General features: G+C 66.3%; 6 protein-coding genes across 6 annotated transcripts; 4 read left to right on the top strand and 2 right to left on the bottom strand.

Moving 5' to 3' along the window:
- Nucleotides 1–66: 66 nt before the first annotated feature.
- On the bottom strand, nucleotides 67–4,898 carry EMIHUDRAFT_468406 (hypothetical protein; the record flags this gene model as incomplete). The annotated part of the gene is made up of 5 exons (XM_005782812.1): nucleotides 67–687; nucleotides 741–936; nucleotides 1,333–1,620; nucleotides 3,170–3,178; nucleotides 3,371–4,898. Coding segments are annotated over 5 exons (2,640 nt in total), but the record flags the coding sequence as incomplete, so codon positions are not given.
- A 1,423-nt stretch (nucleotides 4,899–6,321) lies between these two features.
- On the top strand, nucleotides 6,322–8,985 carry EMIHUDRAFT_113335 (hypothetical protein; the record flags this gene model as incomplete). The annotated part of the gene is made up of 4 exons (XM_005782811.1): nucleotides 6,322–6,411; nucleotides 6,475–6,546; nucleotides 6,614–6,775; nucleotides 8,455–8,985. The coding sequence occupies 4 exons, from the start codon at nucleotides 6,322–6,324 to the stop codon at nucleotides 8,983–8,985; spliced, it is 855 nt and encodes a 284-aa protein (XP_005782868.1).
- A 2,245-nt stretch (nucleotides 8,986–11,230) lies between these two features.
- On the bottom strand, nucleotides 11,231–12,016 carry EMIHUDRAFT_365470 (hypothetical protein). Its single transcript, XM_005782810.1, has one exon. The coding sequence runs from the start codon at nucleotides 11,748–11,750 to the stop codon at nucleotides 11,391–11,393; it is 360 nt and encodes a 119-aa protein (XP_005782867.1). The 5' UTR covers nucleotides 11,751–12,016; the 3' UTR covers nucleotides 11,231–11,390.
- An 891-nt stretch (nucleotides 12,017–12,907) lies between these two features.
- EMIHUDRAFT_442544 (hypothetical protein) lies at nucleotides 12,908–13,647 on the top strand. The gene is made up of 2 exons (XM_005782809.1): nucleotides 12,908–13,075; nucleotides 13,155–13,647. Exons 1-2 carry the CDS (start codon nucleotides 12,914–12,916, stop codon nucleotides 13,437–13,439), a joined length of 447 nt encoding a protein of 148 aa, XP_005782866.1. The 5' UTR covers nucleotides 12,908–12,913; the 3' UTR covers nucleotides 13,440–13,647.
- Nucleotides 13,648–13,747: 100 nt separating this feature from the next.
- On the top strand, nucleotides 13,748–14,979 carry EMIHUDRAFT_232969 (hypothetical protein; the record flags this gene model as incomplete). Its single annotated transcript, XM_005782808.1, has 2 exons — nucleotides 13,748–14,467; nucleotides 14,698–14,979. The coding sequence occupies 2 exons, from the start codon at nucleotides 13,748–13,750 to the stop codon at nucleotides 14,977–14,979; spliced, it is 1,002 nt and encodes a 333-aa protein (XP_005782865.1).
- A 429-nt stretch (nucleotides 14,980–15,408) lies between these two features.
- On the top strand, nucleotides 15,409–16,527 carry EMIHUDRAFT_442542 (hypothetical protein). The gene is made up of 2 exons (XM_005782807.1): nucleotides 15,409–16,469; nucleotides 16,490–16,527. The coding sequence occupies exon 1, from the start codon at nucleotides 15,433–15,435 to the stop codon at nucleotides 16,204–16,206; it is 774 nt and encodes a 257-aa protein (XP_005782864.1). The 5' UTR covers nucleotides 15,409–15,432; the 3' UTR covers nucleotides 16,207–16,469; nucleotides 16,490–16,527.
- Nucleotides 16,528–16,786: the final 259 nt, after the last annotated feature.

Here is a 16,786-nt window from a genome sequence, read left to right as displayed (position 1 = left end):
AGCCCGTCGAGGCCCTCGACGAAGGCTGCCCTGCCGCCGTAGGAGAGGGTGCCCGACGCGACGCACAGCTTGCCGCCGTCCGCGCCGAGGCTGGCGAGCGGACGCGTGGGGCGGTAGGTCGCGGAGACGACGTAGAGCGGCTGCTCGACGACGACTCCGTTAGGCGCCGTCCAGCCGGGCGGCTCGACGCGCTTGAGTCGGAAGAGGGTGTTTGGCGGGAAGACGGCGTAGATGCCCGGCTTGATCACGACGCAGCAGTGCAGCCCGTGCTCGTCTTCGGGCGCAGAGTCGAAGCGGACGACCGGCGAGTCCTGCGGCTCGAAGGAGACGTTGCCGGCCGCGTTCCGGTGGTAGACAGCGTGGCCGCAGCTCGTGAAGGCGCTCGCGCCGGTGCCGAAGTCTGCGGCGACAAGCGACGAGGAGCAGACGCCGCAGAAGCCGGTCGAGTCTGGCACCGTCAGCCTCTCCCAGGCAGGGTCGCTGTTTGCGAGCGAGTTGAGGCCGCGCAGATTGGTGAAGGTGGGCGCAAAGTCGGAATCGCCCGCATCGCCCTGTCGCAGCGCCTGCGCGACGATGGCGTCGCACAGCGCGAAAGTGGAGCCGGCGTACCGCCTGTCCCGCTCGCGCAGCCGCCGCGCCAGCGCCCACCGCTTGCTCGTGAGACACGCGTACGCCTCCGCCTCGTGCCTATGGAGAGGCTCCGAGGAGATCTAGGGAAGGGTCATGGAGACACGCGTAACGCCTCCGCCTCGTGCCTCGGCGCGCCCAGCGCCACCAGCGGCGCGATGTCGCTCCCCTCGAGCTTCGAGAGCCACTTGGAGAGCGGCTCATGCTCTGCCACCCACGCCGCGTCCCGCGTGACTCCGCTGACCCGCGCGGCGCCGGACTGCTCCAGGTTCTCCGCGTAGAGCTCGGCCCACTCGGACCGCCACGCGCCTGGGAGGGTTGAGAGAAGGCTCAGGGGAGGCTCTCTCCGCGTAGAGCTCGGCCCAAGCTAACACGTGCCCAAGCCACGGCCCGCCAGTGCTTCTCTCTGCTCTGAGAGGCTCTATCGGACCGCGCCTCCGTCGTCGGGCGGAGGGAGCAGCTCGGAGAGGGCGACGAGGTGGCCGGCGCGAGTGGAAGGCGCAGCCGCCTCTACCACGGACTCGAGCGCGGAGAAGGCCGCCGCCTGCGCCGCAGGAAAGCCAAGGAGCACCTCGCGGAGATTCGTGACCACCTCTTCTCTGCCGCCGCGGTCGGCCGAGGCGGCAGCGGCAGCAGCGGCGGCAGCGTGTGAGGCAACCTCAGCCAGCCGTGCCAGCAGCGCCGCCGTGGCCGCGACAGCAGCACCTGCCGAGTCGTCCTGAGGATCGTCCTCCTGCACTGCGGCCGCTTGCGCGGATAGAGCGGCCGCTCTCTCCCCGAGGCTGGCCCCACGCAAGAGCTCGAGCGCGACGGCGGTGCACGGGTCCTTTGGCTGCTCGGCCAGCGCCTTGCCGACCGCTTTGCCAAGGCGCAGCTCAAGCGGGCCGCGCCAGCAAGACAGGTACTCCTCCACGGAGCCGGCGGCAGCGCAACCCGTCGGCATTGCTCCCACGGACGTCGGCATTGTCACGGCGACTCGCACAGTAACAACTCCTTGAAAAAGAATTTTACAAACTGAAAAAGAATTTTACCACGATACCTGTGTGAAACACATTATTATGATTCGATCGACGATTCCAGTCTCGTCGCGCTTGGCGGCGGAGCGGCGGAGTGAGAGGCGCCTGTGCATGCGGCCGAGAGGCGCCGTCGTCATGCAGGAGCCGGCGCGTCGAGCAGGGCCAGCACCGGCAGCGCGGCCGTCGACAAGGTAGCGACAAGGAAGAGAGCGGCGCTTTCGGCACAGGGCTGACGAAGAGAAAAGACGCCGGCGGCGGGCGGAGGCGATCAAGGCGCGAAGAGGGCCAGGTCACGGCGACTTCGCCGGACGGCGCGGCGAGAGGATCTGGCTGGCGGACGGCGATAGGTGGTCGGCGAGCGTCGAGCACTCTGTGGCCAGACTCAGATGCTTACAAGAGGGTGTCGGGTGAGAGGGAAAGGGCTGGCCCACCGCGGGTAGGGTTGCCGTGCGTGTGGTAACACTGTTTGAAATGGGTGATGTTCATCTTCACAGCAGTGCCTGAAATGAGTTCTTTTTGCGGGTCTCAGAGCGTCTAGCGAACGAAAGCTGAGGAAGGAACAAAAGGCAACGGGGAGAAAGCGAGAGCCAGAGCCGGGTCCATCCCAGAGAGAGCGACGAAAAAAGCGGGACACGCCTTTCGGTCACTTGAGCGGCCTTCAGGGCATCGAGGAGCTCTTTGTGCCGGCGCGACATCTTGACACCGCGCCTGTTTCTGTAGACAGCGCCGAACTCCCTGCCAAGTACAACGCCCCGCGGATAGAGCCGTACTTGCCCCGGGTGTTTGCCCCGCGTCTGAGAGCTCCGTGAGGCGTGTTTTGCCGATTTTTTGTCTCTCGAGGTCTCGCGGGAAATTAACGGCTGCGGCAGGGGCTGGCGTGGCTCCTCACATCGCGCAAACATGCCAGCTCTTTGGTCTGGTTGAGGCGCGTCTTCCATCACGTCTGTCGTCTCCCATTTGGCCCCCTACCTAAAACTAACAGCGTACTAAACAGCGCTCGCTGCTGAGATATTCCGACAGACAGGGGAAAGGGATGCCAGCCAGTGCACGTCGTGCTGTGAGCCGAACCAGAGCGTGGAGGGCACTCACATTCACGCTGTCCGACCCTCCACTCACATTCACCCCTCAGCGACGAAGGGTGTCCGGAGCCCCCCCCCCCCCCCCCGCCCACCCGCGACGGCTCCAGATACTCGGTAGGTTGGGGCCGGTGGCACTGCGACACGCCAAGCCCCAGTGGCTGGCGGCACGCCGGCGAGAGGAGCGAAGCGCGCACAGAACACTGCGCGGGCCGGAGACCAACGCGTTTCAGACCCCCCCCCCCAACACGCGAGCCCCGAGGTACCTGTTCGTCGTGCTGCACACAGCTGCACACCTATTGCTCGCGCAGCGAACGCGCGCCGGCCCCGCGCCCTTGCCGACCGGGGCTCGAGAGACTCAACGCAGCTCGATCGAGAGGCTCAGAACCGCCCGATGCCGCGCTCCTCGCACACAGCCACCAGATCGGGCTGCTCCTCGTTGTCGCCCACCCAGAGCTCCTGCACGCGAGGGGAGGGGTGATGAGTGTTGGGTGGGGAGCTGTGCTAGGAGGTGTGTGGCAGGGTGGTCTCTCTGTTGCGCCTTCAAGCTCGGGGCGCCCCCCTCCTTGAGGGCGGCGGCCAACGCCTCGCAGCCCTCGTCGCCAATCTGGTTGCGGTTGAGAGCGAGCATCTCGAGCCGCGGCGCTGCACCCTCCTTGAAGGCGGCAGCCAACGCCTCGCAGCCATTTTCGCCAATCTCGTTCTCGGTGAGAGAGAGCATCTCGAGCCTAGGCGCTGCCCCCTCCTTGAGGGCGGCGGCCAGCGCCTCGCACCCCTCGTCGCCAATCTGGTTGTCGTCGAGCGAAAGCTTCTCGAGCTGCGGCGCCCCTTCCTTGAGGGCGGCGGCCAGCGCCTCGCAGCCCTCCTCGCCAATCTGGTTGCTGTAGAGATTGAGCTCCTTAAGACGCGGCGCCCCTTCCTTGAGGACGGCGGCCAGCGCCTCGCAGCCCTCCTCGCCAATCTGGTTGTCGTCGAGACGGAGCGTCTCGAGCCGCGGCGCTGCCCCCTCCTTGCCGAGGGCGGCAACCAGCGCCTTGCAGCCCTCATCATCAATCTCGTTGTAGCCGAGATTGAGCGTCTCGAGCCGCGGCGCTGCCCCGCTCGCGAGGACCTCCGCCAGCTGCGCCGCCTCCGCGTCGCCCCAGCCGAGGCCGTAGTAGCCCAGCTTGGTCGCCTTGCCGAACTGCTCCTCGAAGGCGGCCTCGTACAACCGCTGCACCAGCGGCTTGTCGTCCTTGCCGTTGGTGAAGGTCTTCGCCTCCAGCTCCGCCGCGAAGGCAGACGGCAGCAGCGGAGGGCGCCGGCCGCCATCCCGCTTGCAGTCGCCGATGAGGCTGCGGTAGTCGTACTCGTTGTCGTCGCGCATCAAGCCGAGGTCGAGCGCGCGGGCGCCGTCCTTGGTCCCCAGGCTCGCCAAGCTGTTCTCGAGGTAGCACCAGCCCCGGTCAAAGTACTTGGCCACGTTGGTGCCCTCGGCCTGCTCCTCCGCCTTGTGGACGTCCGGGAAGGAGGTCAGCCGCAGCACGATCGTGTGCGGGTGGGAGTAGAGCGTGCCGAGGCAGCCAAGCCCCTGCTTGAAGAGCGCGTTCTGCTCCTCGGTGCGCATGACGCCGTTGGGGGCGTCGGGGTGCTGGTGCAGCGAGCCAAAGTCCCAAAAGACGCCGAGCCGTGTGATGAAGGGAGAGGTGAGCAGGGCCTCGAGCGCCTTTGCAACGCGGGCGAGGTTGGCTCCGCGCGGGTCGGGGTGGCTTGGTGTCAGCCACGGGCTGGAGAGCGCGGCGACAGGCAAGTCGACGAGGTCGTGGAGCAGCAGCTGCTGCTCAAGCGTGAGTTTGGGAGAGGGAGTGGTCGCCTCGACGAGGTCGGCGAGGGAGAGAAAGGCCTCTTTGGGCAGCGCCTGGCGGTGTGTGAGGACGCCGCCTGCCTCGGCGCGGCCGATGATCCACTGCGCGTCGAGGAGGGCGACGGCGCCGCTCGCGAGGACCGGCTCCAGGTCGCCACCACCGCGCTTGCGCCACTCCTCCAGCTTCGTCTCGCTCACGCCGCGATCGGTGGCGGAGGGGAGGGCGGCGGCCGGCGGCGCGGCGTTATCGGCGGGTGTCGGGGCGTCGCGTTCGACAGCGGGAGGGCCAGGCAGCTCCTCTGTCGGGCTCTCGACGCGGCTGGAAAAGCAAGCCATCGTGAGAAGGCGAGACGCCGCCCCCACTTTTGGTTTCCACTTTTGGTCGACCACCTGACCGAGCTGCGAAACAACGGCGTCCAAAACCTGCCGCTCTTTTTCCGTTTGTCTGACCCTGCAAGTCGGTTTTCTTTGCGAGAAAAATGGCTCGCGAGGTGGGAGGTGCTAGTATGAGCCCGCTGAGGCGCAGTGCTCTTGCAGAGGCGGTTAGTGGTGCACTAACCCCGAGAAACCCTTCGGATCACTCCTCATCGCAAACCCTGTCAGCAGTCCTCCTCCGGGAATGTACGTAAGAGCCAGGGGATTGAAAATTCGTTCCCTTGGGTTGTCCGTTTTCTTTCTTTCTTTCTTTAGAATCACAATTTCAAGACGACCAAGGGTTAGGGTGGGCGACGGCTAGCACCACACTCCTCTCCTTAAAATCCCTGTGTGGTGGCGGCGTGCCGCCCTTCCATCCCTCCCTTGGGTTGTCTGGTTTCTTTCTTTCTGTCTTTACATTCACTCAACAGGCAAAGCGCGGACGAAGCCGTCGTTCTCGCAGAAGCATGGTCGAGAAAAAGAAATTTACGAGCAAACTCCTCGCACGACTCGACCGCCCTCGCCGCAGGAGCGGCCGCACACTGCTCGGTACCCCCCCTGCACATCTAAAGCCATGGCCGACCCCCCCCCCCAGCAGCAGCGCTCTGCTGCTGGGGGGGTCGGGACCCCCCCCCCCCCCCCCGCAGGAGCGCTCTGCTGCTGGGGGGGGGGGTGCTGGCATCTCTGTTACCGACAGCTGTAAGTAAGTACGGTTAGCGTTCCATCGTCGGCGAGGTGCTGGATATTAAATGGCTTGAGGGCGAGCCGCATGGCTTCCACCACGTCGCTGCCCGCCATTGCGGCGACGCGTCGCGGCGGACCTGACAGTTTTGCCGCGCGACGGGCCGCGCGCGCGTTTCGAACGAAAAGAAAAGTCAAGCTCAGTCGATCGATTTCGACGAGCGAGCGATCCGAGGATCGAGCGGGGGACCGATAGGCTAGAGAGATCAACGCTGATCGATCAACGTCAGCCGAGACGCCCGAGTGAGTGGCTCACTATACACGGCTTTTAGTGGTAGTACAAGATAGAATCACGACCATGGTCACAAGTCTTTAGTAAAACGCCAGCACTCGACACGACGAAGGTGTATTGAAAAATTCGTCTTGTCCTTTCGCCTGCGGAAAAGCGTTCAGGGACCCCATTCGTGTCCCCGCCCGCCGGTCTCAACTCGATTCATCTAGCGCATCGGACCCTCCGCTCTCCCCGCTCAGCACCGCAGCACCATGGCAAGCACCCCGCAGAAGGGACGCGGCTACTTCGTGAGCTGCCCTGCAGCCCCCATACTGCACCGCCGTCCCAGGCACTCCTGAATCGCCCCACGCACCTCTGTCCACACAGGGCGAAATGGCGGAGACGCCGGGCGGCAACCAGACGCCGGGCAAGGCGTCCAAGAAGCTCAAGGACTCCAAGTTCGGCGAGACGATCGTCGAGGAGGTGCGCTCCCGCTACACGGCCGCCCTCTCTCACCTTCCTGACCCCGCGTTGCGCCTCCTTCAGAACCAAGTGAGCGTGACCGTCATGCTGACCGGCGTCGCCCTCGTCGAGATGGGCTACGACAAGGAGCTGCGGGTGTGAGCCTCCCCCCCTCCCCTTCCCCATCTGGGCCCGTCCTGATCCCCAGTTCCCGTCGGAGTAGGACGCGCTCCAGGCCGGCATGTACGAGATGGCCGAGGCGCAGGGGTGCATCAACACGTACCTGCCGCAGCATGTGACGCGGAACCGGATTCTCGACTTTCAGGGTGAGACGTGGAACAGGTGGAAGGACAAGCGCGAAATGGAGCGGCCCAACAAGAACTATGTGCGCCTCCCCGGCGCAGAGGGGCCCCCGGAGGGATGCTCAACCGCTCCACGCCACGCCGCTTGCGGCGGTCCTCTTCCCAGCTCCGAGGGCGGGTGCGTTATTTCCAGAGTCCAGAGCGAACTCCGAAACCGAACGAACCGCGAGTTCACCGAACCAGTTCATGAACCAGTTCACCAGTTCACCCGCGAACTCGAAGGGCTGGCCCTGACCCTGGGGGGTGCGCGGTCGCACGCGCAAACTGAGATTTCTTTCTTCTTACATCCAGGGCCGAAGGCGAAGAAGAAATAATTTCTTTATTCCACGGTGCCAACAACTCTCTCTTTACGACGAGCGCTCCCATGCCTGGCCGACCAAAATCTGGCTCGGCCGACACCCGGCGCGGACGCGCTTCAACGGCGCCACAGGCTGCGCCGCTCGCGCTGCCGAAAAAGATCGAGACAGCGGCAACGGACGGCAAGGCGGGCGTGGTGCAGACGTGGCTCGCCGGGGACGGGCAGGTTGACGCGACGTGCGTGCATCGCGGTGTGAGTGGCTGTACGCTCCTGCTGATCGCCGCCGGACACGGTCACAAACAGCTGGTCGAGGTTCTGCTGAAGCGGGGCGCGAAGCCGGACGCGCAAAACAGCATCGGCACTACGCGTAGTGCACTGATAACCGCCGCCATCAACGGCCACGTGAAGGTGGCCGAGACGCTGCTGCAGCACGGGGTGGAGATCGACCTGCAGGACGGCAACGGCCACACTGCGCTCACGAGCGCCGCCTACTACGGCCACCCTGTCGTCGTGCTCCAGTTGCTGCGGGCGGGCGCAGACATGGCGTTGCGCACTGCGGCGGGCAAGACGGCGCTGCAGATCGCCAAAGAGAAGGGTCACACCGAGTGCGTCGCCGCCGTCAAGACGTTTCTCGGCGAGGTGGCGGCGGTCGAGGCGGGCGGCGCGGGGGCAGGCAGCGCTTCGGGCGGCAGCAGCGGGCCTGTTCCCGAGGAGATCGGCGCGGCGGGCGGCGCGGGGGCGGACGGCGATGCCGCCTCGGGCAAGGGGGCAGCGGCAGCACCAACTGCCGCGTCCTCTTCTGGCGGCGTGGACGCCGTCCCCGAGGAGGTCGTGGAGGCGGCTAGGCAAGACGACGAGGCGACGGTGCTGGCGTGGCTCGACGGCGGTGGGCGGATGGATGCGACCTTCACTGTGAAGGGTGCGAGCGGCTTTACGCTGCTGATGTTCGCCGCCCTCCACGGCCACGAGCGGCTGGCCGCGACGCTGCTGCAGCGTGGCGCTTCGGTCCACTTTGCGCTGATGTTCGCTGCCCTCAACGGCAACGAGCGGGTGGTCGACTTGCTGCTGCGGCACGGCGCGGAGATCAACCAGCAGGACAACGAGGGCGAGACCGCGCTGATGATCGCCGCCGGCATGGGACACCCCACCGCTCTCCACTGCCTGCTGCGGGCGGGCGCCGACACGAAGCTGCGCTCGGCGGCTGGCTGCACAGCGCTGCAGATTGCCAAGAAACAGGGCAACGCCGAGTGCGTGCGCGCCTTTGAGGAGCATGCGGCGGCCAAGGCGGCGGCAGAGAAGGCGGCGAAGGAGGCGGCGTGGGCTGCGGGGGCGGCGGAGAGGGCGGCGGAGCGGGCGGCGGCGGAGGCGGAGGCGGCGCGGCACGCCGAGGAGCTGCTGTCGGAGGTCGAGGCGGAGAAGCGCGCCAAGGGCAAGAAGGGCAAGAAGAAGAAGAAGAAGGGCGGCGGGAGCGGCGGCGCTGGGCCGTCGCAGGAGCCCGAGGCGCCGGCGGAGGGTGCAGAGGCGCCATCAGAGGGTGCCGAGGTGCTGTCGGAGGCAGCCGCAGCCGAGGCCGCGAAGAAGGCCGAGGAGGAGAAGAAGGCCGAGGAGGCGAGATTGATCAGGCTTCTCGAAAGTTGTCACGAGGAGAGGATCCGGCTCGGCATCACGGCGGAGAGCCAGGCAGCGGCTTTAGCTGAGATGGTCGAGGCGGAGCGGTTGGCCGAGGAGGCGGAGGAAGAGGAGGCGGAGGCGGAGGCGGAGGAGGAGGAAGCCGCGGCCGAGGAGGAAGCCGCGGCCGCGGCACTTGCGGCAGCTGAGGCGGCCACGGCGGCAGCTGAGGCGGCGATGGCCGCCGCAAAGGCGAGGCGCGCGGCCGCTGCGAGGGCCAAGGCGGCCGCTGCAAGGAAGGCGGCGGACGCGGCCCAGCGCTCATAGAGAGCCGCTGAGAGCAGTACATGACGCGCGCATCTGGCACCGGCTGACGCCCGTCAGCCCCACGCCGCCCCGCCTTCGGGCGCTTCGGCGTCGCGCAGCGGAGGCGGCGGCGTCTCGACCCGACGCCGCGTGAGGCAGGCGGACTTGCGCTCGCGGGAGTGGCTCAGGGAGCACGGGGCGGCGGCGGCGGAGGAGGGCGGGTAGACTCCCTCCCACGTCAGTTCTCGGTGAAGTCTGTTGCGTTTCCCAGCTGGCCTCGGAGGCGCATGCAGGACGTTGGCGAGATGAGTGACTCTCCCAAAAGCCAAATTCCCAAAAGCGATTGCTGAAAATCCGCCGGCGCCTCCGCCCCCGACGCGACGGATTGGACGTCGGAGTGAGGAGCAGGGGGCCCGACTTTTTGGAGGAGGCGCAGCTTTCTCGGAGCAACAGTCGGGGGTAATTCTATTGTCACACTGTGCCGTCCGGGAAGGACTTCTCTCAGCAGGCCGAGCCCCGAGCGCCGTGGCGTCGCGCGCTGCTCACGGGACCACACGGCGGGCGCCGCATCGCCATTGGCGTTCGCGGCGGCGAACACCCCCCCAAAATTCGTTGTCACCTCGATACTAACAAAGACTATGGTACTATCTCAACGCGCATCCCACTCCCCCGTTCCTCGGACTTCCTGATCCTCCCACCGCTTTTTCAACGCTGATCGATCAACGTCAGCCGAGACGCCCGAGTGAGTGGCTCACTTTACGGCTTTTAGTGTGGTAGTACAAGATAGACTCACGACCATGGTCACAAGTCTTAAGTAAAACGCCAGCACTCGACACGACGAAGGTGTATTGGGCTCGAAGGCGCGGTGAACACAGCCGCCTCGAGCGTACCGCTAAAACACGAGCCGAGGTGGGAGGGGGCGGCGGCGGCGAAGAGGCGGGAGCCGGGAGAGCTGGGTCCAATGCCCTCTGCTGCTGGGGGGGTCGGGACTAGGTCGGGACCCCCCCCCCTAGCAGCAGGGATGACTTTAGATGTGCAGGGGGGGTACAGAATCAGCACGCTGTGGCCAGTGCCAGAGTGGAGGACGGCAGATTTATTTATATCCCGGGACCCTGAGGGAGGGTGTAGAGGATGTAGAGTGTAGAGCGCTGTAGCGGAGCTGTAGAGCTGTAGAGCGCTGTAGAGCTGTAGAGCTCTACATCCATCGCGTGACGAACTGCGTGCCTTGTAGAGCGATGTAGAGGCGCTCTACAACGTGAAATCTCTACAACAAACTCTACATCGTAACCGGCGAAGGAGGCACGGCCGCTCTCCGACATGAGGCGCGTTGCACTTGCCAGTGCTGCCCTGGCCTTCTGTCTGCCCGCCCAATGGGTGGCAGGTGCCTCTGCTGCTGTGGCATGCCTCACGGCTGCGACTGGCCGGCGCCTCGGCGCGTCAGCTCAGCTCGGCGTAGCGATAGTGGCCAGCGCAACTCGCCTGGACTCAACGCTCAGCCAGGAGCTCCCGCACGCGCGCGCTGGCGCGAGTCATGGCGCATGCAACGCGCAGCAATGCTCGCCTCGCCTCGCGCAAATGCGACCGTCCTCGCAGCCGACAGTCCACCGCCTGCTAAAGAAGCACAGCGACGAATGCGGCACCGGCGACGCATGGCAGGCTGGTCATGACGCAGTTATAGGGTGTTGTGTGCCGTCAGAGTGACGCTCTGTGTGTCAGGGATAGTCAGGGCCGTCCATCAGAGCTCCAGTAAGCTCGGAGACACCCCATTAGCGCGGCTCGACCTCTTTGAGTCACTGCCTTCCCGGCGGTTTGGCTGTAGAGCCTCTACAACAAACTCTACAGCAAAATCGCGCTCTCTACATCGCTCTCTACATCGGACTCACATCGTCACGCGCCGGATGTAGAGCTCTACAGCTCTAGAGCTCTACAGCTCTACAGCGCTCCAGAGCGCTCTACATCTCTACAGCTCTTTACAGCGCTCTACACTCTACATCCTCTACACCCTCCCTCACGCCTCAGCCGGGACCTCCATAAAAAGAAATCACGCTGCGCCAACAAGGTCCAAGGTGCCCCGGGCTAGCACTTTGTTTCTACCTGTCGGTTAGTGCCAGTGCGCGCCAGTCCCGTGCCCAGTGTCGTGCGAGGGAGTTTTGTTGTAAAATTCTACATCTAAGCTCAGCTATAGCCGGGGCACAACAGCCACACACGACACGGCAAAACGTACCTCAAAAAGAATTAGAATAAACCCTCCTCTTATACACGGCTTCAATCTTCAATCATAAAATAAGATGGAAAAAGATATTTAAACAATACTCGCCAGCGCAAGCCTGCAGCCTGCCAATCTCGCACGGACACGCTCGTGATTAAAAGCGACGCGTGTCGCGATCTGGAGGGAGGAGGCAACGGGCCATCTCGTCAGTGCTGGTCTACTTTCTGCCAAAAAGGCCGCCCTTCTTCTTCTTTGCGACCGGCGGCGATCCTCCCGCCGCGCTCTTCGCACCCGGGGCGAGCGCCCCTTTCATCGGCGTGCCCTTCGGCGCCTTGTCCGCCGCGGCGCTCGCCTTGCCCGCATCATAGAGCGGGCTCCCCACCAGCGGCGGGCCCTGGAACTCCTCCTGCTTGCTCCGCGGCGGCGCGCCGAGCGGCCGCCCTCGCTCCGGCGACGTCGCCTCGCCTCCGTCGGGAGCGGCGCCGTGCAGCTCCGCGAGCTCCTCCTCGAGCTGCGCGACGTCGATGTCGTCGTCGATCGCGGCGAGCATCAGGTTTTGCGACCGCTCGTCGAGCATGACTGAGAGCGGCAGACAGGGGCAGGGGCGGTGGCAAGCTGTGGCACCACCCCCGGCGTGATAAGGCACGCGAGGTGGGGGTGCTCTGAGGGAGAGGGAGGGGAGGCGGGAGAAGGAAGAGGAGGATTGTTTGCTACTACCGCGAGTCGCGCCTCGGCTCGCTCTGGGCACTGGCGCTGAGGCCGCCCGCGCCAGTCGTTGGCTCTTGGCGTCCGCCCCACCGCCCGCCCCGGTCGTGGCGACCGCCGCCTTTCGGTACTGCGGAGCAGCGGCCGCGTTGGAGGCAGCCGCCGCCGCCGAACTCCTAAGCGGCTTAGCGGACTCCGCCGGGGACGGGCTAACGTCGCGGCGCTCAGAGGCGCGAGGCGAGGCGCCCTTGGAGGAGCGAGCGGAGTCGTCGGGGGAGGCGCCTGTCGCACGCGAGAGGATCAAACGGCGGGCGGCGCTGAGGCTAGCTTAGGGTAGGGGTGGTAGGAGGGAGCGAGCGCAGAGGGGTGCTGTGACGGGGTGAGCGACGCGCGCCATTATCGCCACTGGACGTGCGGTGCCCCTGCGTGAGTGCCGCCGTCGCCATGTACGGTCGCGTCGGGTGCGGTCGGGACTTGTTGTCCTTGCCGTTGGCGATGACTTGCTGGCGGAGCCTGGCGCTCTCCGCCAGAGCTTCCGCCAGCGCCGCCTCCGCCGCTGCGAGCTCCGTGCGAATCAGGTGGATGGCGACCGAATCGGCGACGGCCCGCTCCTCGACTGCAAACGCGATCCGCTCCTCCACATTCGCGTACGCCGACTTGACGGTGGAGCTTGTTTCGCGGTAGACGGCCTTGAGGATCGATGGTGAGAAGGCCGGGATCGGCGAGTCTCGGCTGTGATTGCTGCACGGCTGCTCTTTGGCCGGAGGCGACGGCTCCTCCTCCTTGGCGGCGGCGGGATCGCCGGACGATGTGCGGCCCATGAGGCCGCCAAACATGTTGAGGAAGGGGTTGCTGCTGCCCTCGGAGGACATTTGGGCGGCGAGAGCTCCGCAGCGATCCTTGTTCGCAGAGCTCGCACCTGCGTTCTGTGTGTACAGCGTCTCACCCGCGGCTTCCCCCCCTCTCTGTAAAGCGCATTATTTTTCTTTTTCCTAGGATCCTTTTTCTTTCTGACTCTCACCCGGGACAGTCACAATGCTGCGGACCGCCCTCTCGCGCTCGTCGGTCGCCCGCTCGGCCGCCTCGCGCGGGCTGCCCCGCGCCGCGGCGCCGCGGCTCGCTCGCGGCCTCGCCTCCGACGCGGACGGCGAGGACGGCGTCCACGTCGACATGGTGGCACGCATGTGGTCGTGCAAGGCGCGGCCGCTGCGGCCGCCGCGTCCGCCGCTCCGAGCGCCGGCTGTCGCCTCTCACCGCCCGCCTGCCTCCCGCGCAGGTCAAGGACGACCCGGGCGCGTACCAGATGGACCTCGTCTTTGACAGCTTCATTGACAAGGCCTCGCAGGTGGAGGGCGTGGTCGGCGCGTCGCGGCTGCTGTGCAAGTCGTACTGGGACTACAAGCTGATCCTAAAGTTCGAGGAGACGGGCGCGCTCAAGAGGTACCTGGCCGAGAATGGCGAGCACGATGCGCTGATGAGGGAGTACCTGCCCCAGATCGAGAAGCTCACCATAGACGGAAAGGTGCACCAGCAGAGCTTTGTTTACGACGACATCGAGTGAGTGCCTCCCGCCTGGCGCCGCGGCGTACGTGGCGCGCAGGGCGTCCAGGAGCAGGTCGAGAATTCGCACTGCAGCGCGCCCGCAGGCGCGTCCATTCGGAGAGTAGCGCCGCCGCTGCGTCTAGGGCCGGGGCTGGCCATCGCTCCATTCTCTCCCTCGCGTGAGCGCACCATAATGGGTTTTTCTTGTGCAGATGGCTACATTGCCCCGAGAAAAAAGGCCGACCGCCGGTTGCCGCGAAACATCTCGCGCCGCGAGACAGAAGCGAGACTGCGGTCGCCACGCCCGCGCACTTGAGCCAGCTAATCATGAAGAGCAGCCTGAAGAGCAGCCTCGTATCACGGTCTGCGCTGCTTCGCTCGCTCGCGCTCGGCACGGTCTTCACGGCCACGCGTCGGCCTGCGATCGCCGCCTACACCATCGTCCCGACCGGCTCGGTCCGCGACAAAACCGCCCGGCTCGCCGAGGTCGAGAAGCTCTACGCCAAGACGCCCGACGACCCTTACGCGTTTGGCGAGAAGGCGCAGCTGGAGTACGACATCCGGCAGCTGGAGCAGAACACCAAGTTCGTCGCCTCTACCCGCGAGCAGGTGCGCGCCGGCTCGACCCGCTTCCTCCAGCGGCTGCGCGTCCCGGTCGACGACATGCGCGAGGCGGTGCAGTTCTGGAGGGAGGGGTGCGGCGCGCTGGTGCTGAGCACGCGCATCGTGGATGGGGCGAACGTGACGGTGGTCGGCTTCGGCCCCGAGTCGCTGCGGCGCGACGACGGCGCCAAGTTCGCGCTCGAGCTCGTCGAGTCCTCCGAGCCGGCGCCGATGGGAGGCGAGCACGCGCTGCAGTACGTGCAGCTGGCGATGCCCGTCTTCCGGCTGTCGCGCGTGATGGCGGCGGGCGGGAAGATCGAATCGGCGTACGGCTGGACGCAGCTCACCGCGCCGGGCGGGCTCCCCCTCCGCGTGCGGATCGACGAGTCGCGACGCGACCCGTTTGAGTTTGTCGCGGTGCGCGTCAGCGCGATGGGCGCGGCGGTCGAGCACTTCACGCGGCTGGGGATGGCGGCGGGCAAGCCGCAGGAGGGGAGGAGGCTGCGCAAGAACCTCGGCCTCGACTCGCTCCTCTCCTCCAACTCGCTCCTCGAGGAGAGCGCCGCCGCCGCGCGCCGCCGCCCTCCCGCCCCCCTCGCCGCCGCCACTTTTGGCCGCGACTTGCAGCCGTGCGCGCGCCGGCCGAGCCCCGCGCCCCGAGCCCTCGCCTTCAGGAGGGCGACGCGTTCGAGCCGGAGCGCGAGATCGGCTCCGTCTACGTTGGCTACGGCGACCCGCAGAGCAACACGGGCCTGCTGCTGCTGCCGCCCCTGCCGGGCAAGCGGCCAAAGCCGTCGCTCGGGGCGCAGGGCCAGCCCGAGCCGACGCTGCGCGCGGTCGGCGCGCCGCCCGCCTCCGCCTCCGCCACGGAGCGGAGCCCGGACGGGCTGCCGGTCCGCTTCGAGGACGAGGACGCGTACGAGGGGTCGCTGAAGGCGGAGCGGGCCGCCGCCTAGAGACGGAGGAGTCGCCACTCGCCAGCGAGCGGGTGGGAGTGGAGGAGGTTTGTTTGGGGTGGTGGGAGTGGGTTAGCGCGGAATGGCCCAGGTAGCGAGGTAGGCAGGGACCAGGGAGGCCGCTCCCAACCTTTCACACGGCTTCAAACGTCGCCCTTCAACAAACGGCTTTACAAGATGAAAAATGCACCCTCCACCCCCAGTGCCCAGTGCCCAGAGGCCAGAGCCTATTGCGTATTGGTATTGCCTATAGTCTATCTGACAACTACATTGAGCTGATGTGTGATGAGAGGTGCCGTGACCCGTTTGCCGCCCTGCGGGAGGACGCGAGAATCGAGAATAACGGAGAAAAGACAAGTCGAGCGTAGGCGTGTTCAGGAAAGAAATGCAGCGCTCGATCTCTTTGAATGGCTCGACCTCTTCGACCTTCCCGACTCTCTCCAGCCAACCACGATGGCGGCCTCCCTCCTCTCATCCGAGCTCCTTTCATCGTGCGACTGGTTTGATGACGAGCAGCAGTCCGACGAGGTCGTCGTGTTCAACGCGGCGGCGCCCGCAAACAAGACGACAGCGGCCGAGAACGCGGCAAAGGCCGCCCGGCGCGGGGTGAGCAAGAGCAAGAAGCGCGGCGCGCTCAGGGAGGGTGAGGCGGCGCCGCAGTGGCGCAAGCCGCTCAAGCAGCCCAAGGAGGTGCGCGGCGCGGGCCTCTACCGGTCAAGCCAGCCGGAGGAGGAGGAGGAGGAGGCTGACTCGCCGTGGAAGGGGCTCCCGGTGAGCAACGCCTTTGCCGTCCTCGCCTCGCCCGAAGGCCGGCGCTCGCGGCGAGCGTCGCTGGCGTCGTCAAAGGCGCCGACTCCGGCAAAGGCGCCCACGCCGGCGGCTGCACCCTCTCCCGCAAAGGAGGCGTCCCCAAAGCCGGCGGCGAAAGCTGCAAAGCCGGCGTCGCTGGTCAAGGCCAAGTCGCCGCTGAAGCCAAAAGCGGCCTCCGAGGCGAACGAGGGGACGCCCCTCAAGCGCCGGACCCGGGCGGCCGTCAAGATGGTGCAGGACGTCGTGAGTGCGGTCGTGCAGGCGCTCTCGCCCTCGATCGCCGCCTGCAGCCCTGTCAAGGCACTCGCAGCGCGGCCCCGCGCGACCCGCGTGTCGAAGCTGGCGACCTCCGCGGTGGCGGCGAAGCCCGCGGCCCCGATTACGCGGCGCTCCTCGCGACTCTCCACCAAGGCGTGAGTAAGGGGGCTGCAGCAGGGCCGCGCAGAAAGGGCCGCGCAGAACCAGCCTGTATCTAGACTGGAGGTCGAGGCGTTTGTCGCGTGAGAGCGAGTGCGGGTACAGTGCCCCCCACGCTCGTGGCATGTTGCGCATGGACTGCGGCTTGTTCAGTGTCTGGTGGACGTCTCGTGATGCCGGGTGGACTGCATTGCGCGAGACGTGCGCCCTTGAGGGGGCGGCGCCGGCGCCGGGGCGCGGGGCGGGGGGGCTGCGACGCGGGAGCCGGGACGCGCCCCGCGACGCTAGCAGAGTGTAAACTAATGATGACATGTTCCCATGTGGCTTGGTAAAACTCTATCCTAAGAGCTAAAGTTATCTCCGGAATCGATCTATTGTGACGAGATCTGAAACGCTCGCCGCTCGCGGCTCGCCGGGCACGCGCACGCGGCACGGCCCGACCCACCTCCCACGCGCCACGCCCCACGGCGGCGCGGACGACGGCGAAACCGAAAGCCGACACGCCTGACGCGCCCCACGTTTTCTCCCGCCGCGCCGCCGCCGACGCCCTAGAGAGAGGCCAGAGGACGGGAGACACGCT

This window comes from Emiliania huxleyi (genome assembly GCF_000372725.1).
Source record: "Emiliania huxleyi CCMP1516 chromosome Unknown EMIHUscaffold_186, whole genome shotgun sequence".
Lineage (NCBI taxonomy): Eukaryota > Haptophyta > Isochrysidales > Noelaerhabdaceae > Emiliania > Emiliania huxleyi.
Note: the sequence above shows the minus strand (reverse complement) of the source record. Positions and strands in the feature narration are given on the sequence as shown.